This window comes from Pipistrellus hanaki (genome assembly GCF_964339955.1).
Source record: "Pipistrellus hanaki genome assembly, chromosome: 14".
NCBI classification, from domain to species: domain Eukaryota; kingdom Metazoa; phylum Chordata; class Mammalia; order Chiroptera; family Vespertilionidae; genus Pipistrellus; species Pipistrellus hanaki.
In genome coordinates this window covers 1,068,476-1,078,827 of record NC_140516.1, presented here as the reverse complement: position 1 = coordinate 1,078,827, position 10,352 = coordinate 1,068,476, and the positions used below count along the sequence as shown (strand labels likewise).

At 40.3% G+C, this 10,352-nt stretch overlaps 1 protein-coding gene across 1 annotated transcript; it reads left to right on the top strand.

Annotated features, from left to right (window-relative positions):
- The first annotated feature begins 271 nt into the window (after window positions 1–271).
- Window positions 272–860, top strand: LOC311632814 (cofilin-1-like). Its single transcript, XM_084904701.1, has one exon. The coding sequence runs from the start codon at window positions 376–378 to the stop codon at window positions 811–813; it is 438 nt and encodes a 145-aa protein (XP_084760827.1). The 5' UTR covers window positions 272–375; the 3' UTR covers window positions 814–860.
- Window positions 861–10,352: the final 9,492 nt, after the last annotated feature.

Below are 10,352 nucleotides of genomic sequence, written 5' to 3'. Positions count from 1 at the left end.
TAATTTGCATATTACTCTTTTATTAGATAGGATGGCACTGCAATATATTTTTTAAAAAGAAAAAGTAAAATTAGGAACATACAGGGATTGTTTCTAATGACAAGATTAAAAGAAAAAAGACTCAGATACTCATTTTAGACAGGAAAATACATATCAATATACATGCTAACTCCCCAGAGAGATAATGAGACTGTATAATGGATGGCATTATGACAATAAATTTGAAAATGTAGATTAAGTGAAAAATACCTAGAAAAGAGTCTGATCCCGGCAGCAGCTGCAGCAGCTCTCGTCCTTCCAGGTTCTACTTGCTATCTCCTGTAGTTTCCGGAACATGGCCTCTGGTGTGGCTGAGTCATCAAAGTGTTCAATGACATGAAGGTCTGTAAGTCCTCCACACCAGAGGAGGTGAAGAAGCGCAAGAAGGCAGAGCTCTTCTGCCTGAGCGAAGACAGGAAGAACATCATCCTGGAGGAGGGCAAGGGGATCCTGGTCGGGGATGTGGGCCAGACGGTGGACGACCCCTACGCCACCTTCGTCAGGATGCTGCCGGACAAAGACTGCCGCTACGCTCTGTATGACGCCACCTACGAGACCAAGGAGAGCAAGAAGGAGGACCTGGTGTTTATCTTCTGGGCCCCTGAGTCTGTGCCTCTTAAGAGCAAAATGATCTACGCCAGCTCCAAGGAGAAACTTACAGGGATCAAGCATGAATTACAAGCAAACTGCTATGAGGAGGTCAAGGACCGCTGCACTCTGGCGGAGAAGCTGGGGGGCAGTGCTGTCATCTCCGTGGAGGGCAAGCCTTTGTGAGCCCCCTCCAGCCCCTGCCTGGAGCATCTGGCAGCCCCACACCTGCCTGGGGGTGGGGGTTGGTGCAGGCTGCCCCCTTCTGCCAGACCAGAGGGCTGGAGGGATCCAGCAGGGGGAGGGCAATCCCTTCACCCAGGTGCCAAACAGCCCCCTCCCCCTGGCCCTTCCTTCTCCCTCCTCCCTGGCCGTCCTGGCCTTCCCAGACCGCTTCTGACCTTCTTGTTCCTCTTGGGTTGAAACAGACCAAGTCCTCCCACCCCAGGGACCCCCGTTTTGGAGAGGGCCTGTATTTTTTTAACGACACCCCGACTTGCAACCTGTTCCTCCCTCCCTTTCCCATGCTGCCAACTTCTAACTGCAATAGTGACTCTGTGCTTGTCTTTTTAGTTCTGTGTATAAATAGAATGTTGTGAAGATAACCCTTCCCCATGCTGCCTGGTTACCCTCCCCCTTTCCACCTGGTCTTGGCCACTCATGGAAGCAGGACCAGTAAGGAACATTTAATTAAAAAAAAAAAAAAAAAAAAAAAGGAAGAAAAACAACAATAAAAAGCCTCACTTGATTAAAAAAAATACCTAGAAAAAATACTAAAATTTCTTAAAGGAGAAAATTGAAAGAGTATTCTAAATATTAAAGAAGGTGAGTCTGGAATATAAGACCTTCCCACAAGTATAAATTCATAACTGGATAGAATATATTTGGAATATTCTGCTAATATTTAGGATACATTATGAAGTAAATTGAAAGCTTTCTTCCTGTGTTTTGTAATAAAACAAATTTTTAGGAACATGAAGATTATTATTCTCTTTGTTTTGTTTATTCAGAATAATCTTACCATCACAAGCTGAAAAGTATATTATGTAAATGAAGATAGAGGCTATCTCACTCCCGGAGATCGGTCAGGGAACCGAATACATTTTTATAAACAGAGGCCATCACAGATATAAAAAGCATAAAGCTTCACAACTGTGCTGGGTGAATTTCTGGTGACATGACCGGCTTAAACGTTCAGAAATCAAATAATGTGGTTTGCACACCAGCAGAGGTAGGAAGAACAGTGATATGATCACCGTGAAAGATGCAAAGATGCTGATAAATTTAACATCCATTCATCTTTGACGTCTCAGCCACCTAAGAACGGAAGAGAATTGCTTTCATCTGAAGAAGGATATTTGTAAAGAATTCTGTTCCGAATATCATACATAATGCAGTATGCTATTTTATAATTATACAAGTACACCAAAGAACTAATAATCAGCTCAGATTCATACCTTTTCATAAACAGTCACTTGATTTAAACAAGAAAACAGAGCAGTAGAAAAAGAAATACAATAAATAATAAGTGGTGCCCTGTCAATTGGATATCCAAGTGGACAAAAGTTAAATATGACTTAAAAAAAAGTTAAATGTGACTTAAAAAAAAGTTAAATCTGGTACCTAACTCAAAGAGAAGCTCCCGGTGGCTGGAGATCTATACATATTGGCACATGCCAGGCAACACAACTTCTGTACAGTAAGGTTTAAAAACATGCTCACAATCTTGATATCAGAAAACCTTTTTAAAATAATAGATAAATGTCTGTAAGTATAAAGGAAAATATCAAAAATAGGACTGTATTAAAGTTAAACATTTTGTTTAACAAAAGACACTATTAAGAAAGAAGAAGATATTTGCAGTCCATATAACCGGCAAGCTTTTTACCTAAGTGTTTGTCCAATTGGTTAATAAATATAGATTAAAAAGTGTTCAACTTATGATGAGCAAAGAAATGTAAATTTAAGTCACAATATAATACAGTGTTCTACTTACCAGAATGGCTAAAAGAGAAAGAAAGAAAATGCTGAAAAATATGATATGGAACAAAAGAAACTCATATACTCCAAGTAGAAGTGGAAGTCAGTGTAAATCTCTGGAAAACATTTGGCATCATCCGTGAAAGCTGAAGATATATAACACCAATGGTCCCTCACACTCACATCTATCTGTGCATTCAAAATAAATATCTACAGTTCTGTACCAATAAACATGTCCAAGGTGTTCATAGCTGTGCTATTTATGCATCCTAAACTGTGAACAATTAACATCTATCAAAATAGAATGGATAAAGAGGCATGCTTATATAATGGAACATTTTCACAATGAAAATGTAGAAATTACAGCTTTGTGTAATTACATGGTGAATCTCACAAACACAATGTTGATTGAAAGAAACTAGATCCAAAAGTTGCTGATATGAATTTAAGACCATTGTTAATGTAAATTTTAAATATCTGGCAAGCTGAACTATAGTATTTAAGAATGCAAGTATAGGTATAAAACTACAAAGTAAAGTAAGAAAATGCTAAGTAAAATTAAGAAGTTACCTGTGAAGAATAGAGAGAGAAATGAGAGAGCCGTGGGGGGAGGGGGTGGGCCTTGCGGTGCTGACAGTGTGTGCTGTTCTGTCTTTGACCTGCCGATTCTCTGGTGCTGTCTTTTTGGAACTGTGTGTTATACAGGGGGGTGCAAAAGTAGGTTTACAGCTGTGAATACGTGAAACAGTGCATTCTGGTATTGTTATTCATGTTATTTTCCATATGAACAACTGGAAACATTCTTTTGTCCCACCCTGTATTTTCTAATTATAAAAAAATTGTTCGTGTGTGTGTGTGTGTGTGTGTGTGTGTGTGTGTTAGAGAGAGAGAAGAGTTAAGAAATTGCTTATGGAGATAACCTTATGGAGAATTTTATCTATAGGAAGAAAAAGAGAAACATTATGGCAGAATGCTATGGAATTGTGTCTATCAACGCGGTTTATGTCTTAATAGGAAATATTTTGGTATGTTTATACATTAATGATAATTCTTCAGAAGAAAAAGAGACATCAGTTAGGTTGAACCCAGAGAAAATTACACAGTGTGAAATCTGAGACGGTGGAGTGCGCTGAGGCCTGAGGGGCCAGCGCTCAGGGGCTCCGGGCAGGTGCGGGCGGCTTGCGGCGGGCGTGGAGGAGGCCGCGGGCTCAGTGCTCAGAGCCCAGGGAGGATGGACGCAGGCCTCTGGCCTCTCCTTCTGCAGGGAGCTCTTCTGGAGACAGGTTCTCCGCGGCCTCAGGGACGGGGACTCAGGGACTGGCTCTAAGAGACAGTGGCCTGGCAAGGCAGCTACGCTGGTGCCACTGCCTCTGCCGCCGGGTTCGGCCCTCCCCCGGAGTCCCTCCGGGCAGCCCCCACACCGCCAGGGGCGCACTGGCGGAGGACCCAGGCTTCCCCCACAGGCAGGCGTGCCATGGGTTCAGGGAGGATTTCTGGACCACCCCTGGCCAGTGCCTGGAGTCTTGTAGGCACCATTTTTAAAAGATGCAGGAACATGTGACTACAGGAAGGGCATGCAGAATATTCTTAGAAATATTGCCTGAAGAAGTGAGACTTTGTTGGCATGAGATGTTACTAGCAATAATGCTTCTGCTCCCTGATCAAATCCTCCATTATATAACCAACAGATCATATATTCATATCGATAGCCATTTATTAATGAATATTTATTTATTTATTTATTATTTTAAATCCTCACCTGAGGATATTTTCCCATTGATTTTTAGAGAGAGTGTAAGAGACAGGGAAAGAGAGAGAAACATCGATGTGAGCGAAACACATCGATTGGTTGTCTCCTGCCTGCACTACCCGGCCTGGGCAAGGAAGGAGCCTGCAACTGAGTTACAATCAAACTGGGATCCTTCAGTCCGTAGGCTGACCTCTATCCACTGAGCCAGACCAGCCAGGCCTCATCAATGAGCATGTGTTTAGCCATGAAGTGGGAATGGTCGCAGAAGCAATTTAGTTTTTGTGTAGGTAGAATAGTTCTGAAGAAACGGGCCCTGGCTTTCTAGTGTTTGTGTAAATGTTAGTTTCAGCTCATTTTCTTATGAACTGGCTGGCATTGGTAAGCCCCCCAAATGATTGGTACTGTTACCTCATTAGTTACAGTTTAGGGATTAGATCCCAGAGTTCTCAATGGCACCCACCACAGCTGAGATATCTCTACAGGACTTCAGTTGATGTCTATGGTGTCCAGCCAGCTCTTTTGCGCCTCTGCCCCTCCTACCAGTTCAATGCGGTCTCCACCTTCAGGAATTTTTTCTGTATTTTAGTTGTAATGCCAGTTTGTAATCCACTTACTCTGCCGCCATTTTAATCTCTTCTGGCTGTTGTTCTGAGGCTGGATATGCATGGCTTGTCTGCCTCTCTGGAGACCAGCCTTCGCTGGGGGTGGAAGGCAGACAGGCTCTGCAGCCAAGGACTGGCATTGCTTAGGATGGGCCATTAATTAATTAAACTTGAAGGTCAAGTTTTGCTTTTGGTAGATGGCTTACCCATGATTCTATTCCCCATCCCACATTAAGTCCTGTCATATTGCCTAACATAGAACCCCAAGGAAATGGTAGAATGAGCCATGCATGTCACCAGCACCCACAAAGCTGAGCTATTCATCTCCAAACCTCTTACTATCCCATAGTTGTGAAGAGCCCACAAGGTTACATAAGTGTGTCTGGCCCACACCACAAAAACTAAAAAACATGGACATTTCTAGGTTTTCTGGAATTTTTTTTGTCCTTGATCACAGTACAGAGTATAATCTGGATTCACATTGTTGTAAATCAAAGATCAGAGTGGAGACTGGATGCTACTTGGAGTCTGTGGATGGAGGAGAAGATGTGGAGGATAGTGCCCTGGTGTAAGCATTGCTGAGTGGCAATCCTTCTGAGGAGTCTATTCCAGCTGTGAGCGAGGAAAGATGCATGAAGAAGTCTCCCAACAATAGTTTAATTGTGAAATTATGAACTTTGCATGAAAAAATCAGCCTCTTCACGCTTGTCTTTTAAAGTATACACTTAAGATTTTGCTCATTTTGAAATATTTAGAAAATTGTGTGACACCTATATAAGCAGGTCTAATTCAAACCCACATTTTAAATCACGTGATTTCTACTTCCTTTTGTCCCCAGACACAGAATGGAGACGCTGGCCAGTGACCCCATTTCTGCTGGTAACAAGAAATCCACTTTTCTTTCTTTTTCTTTTTCTTTATTTTTAGTAGGAACTCTCTGACATGTTCTATTTCCTTATATTCCTTACTAGAGTCCTGGCGCGTGAAATTTGTATACTCTGGGGGTCCCTCAGCCTGGCCTGTGCCCTCTCGCAGTCTGGGAGCCTTCAGGGGATGTCCAACTGACAGCTTAGACCCGCTCCCCAGTGGGCCTAAGACGGCAGTCAGACATCCTTAGTGTTGCTGCAGAGGTGGTGAGCGAGGGTCCCACCATAGCCACTGCATTCACCAGCCATAAACACAGCCTCTGGCTGAGCAGTGCTCTCCCTGTGGGAGTGCAGTGACCACCAGGGGGCAGCTCCTGTGTTGAGTGTCTGCCCCTGGTGGTCAGTGTGACTGGTCTTTGTGCTGTTTGGTTGACTTGCATATTAGTCTTTTATTATATAGGATAGTCCCACATGTTTGCTCTTATCTCTATAACTCTTTATCTCAAACAAGATCTGCCCCCTGGTGGTCAGTGTGACTGGTCTTTGTGCTGTTTGGTTGATTTGCATATTAGCCTTTTATTATATAGGATAGTCCCACATGTTTGCTCTTATCTCTATAATTTTTTATCTCAAACAAGATCTTAGAGAATTTGTTCCAAGTCCTTTTAATCCTACATGCCCTCATGAACTTCTGAGTTGTATTGGTAAAGCTGAGTTTGAGAAATACCAGTCGGCATAATGAATAAACATAGGTTCTCATAGTGGCAGCTATGAGTGTGGCTCTCAGGTTCCATCAAATGCAGCACAACAATGAAAACATTCTTTATTCACAAATATTGTCAGGTATTTAAGAAGCATCTGGCACTGTTCTACCATGTTTCCCCGAAAATAAGACATCCTCCGAAAATAAGACCTACTTACAGGTTTCCTTCTGAGTGAAATATAAGGCATCCCCTGAAAAATAAGGCCCCCCTAGGCTAAACATGAGAGATTTGGTCCATTGATTCTGAAAGAAATGGAGTCACAAGAAATTCACCAGGAAATTCAGGAATTGGATTGTTATGATGATGTTCCAGAAGATGATGACATGATTGTCATTGAATAAATGAGTAAATTCTTGATACTGTAGAATTCACAGTTTGTCTGGCTTGTGTTGACAACTACCGTACTACCGTACCGTATACAGGTAATAAATTTCCTTTATTTTCATTTAACAATAAATGTGTACCGTATTCTTCTTCATGGAAAAATAAGAACCCCCTGAAAATAAGACCTAGCGCATCTTTGGGAGCAAAAATTAATATAAGACGCTGTCTTATTTTCGGGGAAACAGGGTAGGTGCTGGAGATATTAGTGAAAAATCACCCAAGATATCTTGCCTTGGAGGGGACTAAATGTCAGTGAGGATAGACAGGAAGTACTCAAAACAACCAGTTAAGTATATAGAGTATGTTAAAGTAAGTAAGTATTATGAAGGAAAATGAAGAAAAATAAAAGAGGCTAGAGGTTGCTGGGTGATAGTGAACTGGCATTTTATTTATTTATTTATTTATTTATTTATTTATTTATTTATTTATAATTTATCTTTATTGTTGTGAGTATTACAGATGTCCCCTTTTTCATCCATCTACCAGCTCCACCCCACACCTCCAGGCCCACTGCACTATTGTTTGTCCATGAGCTATGAATATATGCATATAAATTCTTTGATTAATCTCTTCCTGCCTGTTCCCTTTTCACCTTCCCTCTGAGATTCATCAGTCTGTTGCATGCTTCCATGTCTCTAGATGCATTTTATTTGTCAGTTTATTTTGTTAATTAGATTGCAAATATAAGTGAGACCATTTGGTACATCTTTCTCTTACTGCCTTGTTTCGCTTAGCACAATACTCCCAAGGTCTCTCCATGATGTCTCACATGGCAAGAGATCCTTCTTTATAACCCTGTTTCTCTGAAAATAAGGCAGTGTCTTATATTAATTTTTGCTCCCAAAGATGTGCTAGATCTTATTTCAGGGGATGTCTTATTTTTCCATGCGCCAGGTCTTATTTTCGGAGGATGTCTTATTTTTGGGGAAACACGGTATTGCTGCGTAGTATTCCATGGTGTAAATGTACCACAGTTTTTTATCCATTCATCTACTGATGGACACTTGGGCTGCCATTTTAAATTTATTCATAAGAGACATTACTGAGAAAGTGACATTTGACATTGGGAACAAATTTGCCTCATATCAGAAGAGGCTGAGTTCTCTCTCTCTCTCTCTCTCTCTCTCTCTCTCTCTCTCTCTCTCTCTCTCTCTCTCTCTCTCTCTCTCTCTCTCTCTCTCACACACACACACACACACACACACACCTTGTATGTATGTGGCAGAGGGAAATGCAATTCTAACATTACCTACGGTGCGTCCCAAGGACCTGGGTAAATCTGGAAACAGGGCCATCAGAGCTGTCCTCTTACAGTCACATGTAGAAACAAAAGCCAGGAGCAAACATGTCACAACCTGACACTGGACAAGGGGTTGCATAATGGACCCTAACACTGTGATTAGTGGTAAACATGGAGTGAGTGGGTAGGATGTGCCCAACAAGAATGAATTGTGGAGTGCAATAAGAGGGCTATTCAAGATAAGAAAACTATCAATGAGCTTATATTAAATACTTCTTATGCCCATGCCTATGACATGTATTTTACAATGGCATCTCAGTTTACACACTACTTCAGGAGATGCATAGGTTTACCTCCATTTGGAAGTTTAGGAAAATGAGTCAAAAATGGTTAAGTGACTTGTCCCATAATGTAACTTGCAGGGTTACTTCACCTAGTCCAGTGTCTAATCTAAGATGTTGCATTGCATTTAATTGTCATAACTCTTCATTCTGTTTTAATATGAAAGGTTTTGTTTCTTACTTTGATGTTTCTGAAGATTCAGGCATTATAGAATGCACACCAATTTGTGTTTGTTTAATGTTTCCTCATAGTTATGTTTATGCTGCTGCTTTTGTTGTTTGGCAATTAAAAAGAGTGTTACACTCTATACAATGTATTGAGTCAACCAGCAATCATTCCAGATACCCTCAGCATTAGTGAAATTAACTTTTAATATGAACCTGGTGTTCACCAGTTTTTTCAACCATGGAAGTGCTATTTTCCCTTTTATAAGAAATAATTCATGGGGAGATACTTTGAGGCCATATAGATATGTTTCCCCCATGAAGCATTAACTCACTAGTTTTAGTCTCAATGAAGATTTTCTAATTTAATAATTCCCTCTTTGTTTAGTTGGCATGTTCCTATAAGGAAGATTTTCTATTCTCCTGTAGTTACTAATTTAATCATTTATTAGGTATATTAGCATGAACTCATTATTTCTTACTCTTCCTTAAGAATTGATTAAGAGAGAGATAAATATTGATGAGGAGAGAACATTGATAAGTTGCCTCCTGTATACACTCTGATTGAACCTGCAACATTTTGGTATGTGGTACAATGCTCCAGACAACTGTCCCACCTGTTCAGGGCTTTATTGCTCTTTTAATTAGTGAAAACTGCCATGTCCTTAGATATTTGGTCTCACTTTGTCCCAGGATTGGCTAGTAGGAGCCCTTCAATCTGGCTCTCATGACCCTTTAATGTAGTTCCCAGGAAGAGGGGGGCATTACGGTAAAAGAGGGAACCAAGTCCCTCACAACCCTAAAGAAATGAAGAGCACAAAGGAACAATTGTATGCAAACAAATTAGATAAGCTAGGTGAAATAGACAAATTCCTAGGAAGACACAAAAACACTAAAGCTGCATCAAGACAAAATAGAAAATCTGAATAGACTAATAAAAAGTAAAAAGATTGAGACTATGATAAAACTAATTTTGTCACAAGGAAAAGCTCAGGACCATGTGTCTTCACTGGTAAATTTTACCAAACATTCAAAATGAATTAACACAGTCTTTTACAAACTCTTCTAAAAAAGTGAAAGAGGAAGGGACACCTCCTAACTCATTGTATGAGGCTATTATTATCTTGATAAAAAAAAATAAGAAAAGATATTACAAGATAAAGTAAAGAATGATGTCTCTTACAAGTATAGACATAATTTTTTTCTTAAAAATATTATTAAACCGAATCAAGCAGAATGTAAGAAGAATTATGCCCCAGGACCAAGTGGCATTTAACCCAGGAGTACAAGTTGGTTCAACATATAAACAGCAATTAATTTAATACACCATCTTAATAGGATGAACGGAAAAACAGATACTCATCTCAGTAGATGCAGAGAAAGCATTTGAACGAATTTAAGACCCATCCATCATAAAAACACATAACACACTGGGACTAGAAAGGAATTTACTCCACATAGTAAGGACATTTATGAAAAACCTATGATAAGTATTATTCTTAATAGTGAAAGGCTGTCAGAAACAAGATTAGGATGTCCTTTATTCTACTTCTGTTCATTATTAAACTAGAGTTTCTAGCCAGGATAGTTTTGTGATAAATGAAATAAAAGGCCTTCATTTTGGGAAGGAAGA

Bases quoted from the DNA above. Each gene is read 5' to 3' on its own strand.
- LOC311632814 (XM_084904701.1), top strand. From the start codon at position 376: ATGAAGGTCTGTAAGTCCTCCACACCAGAGGAGGTGAAGAAGCGCAAG.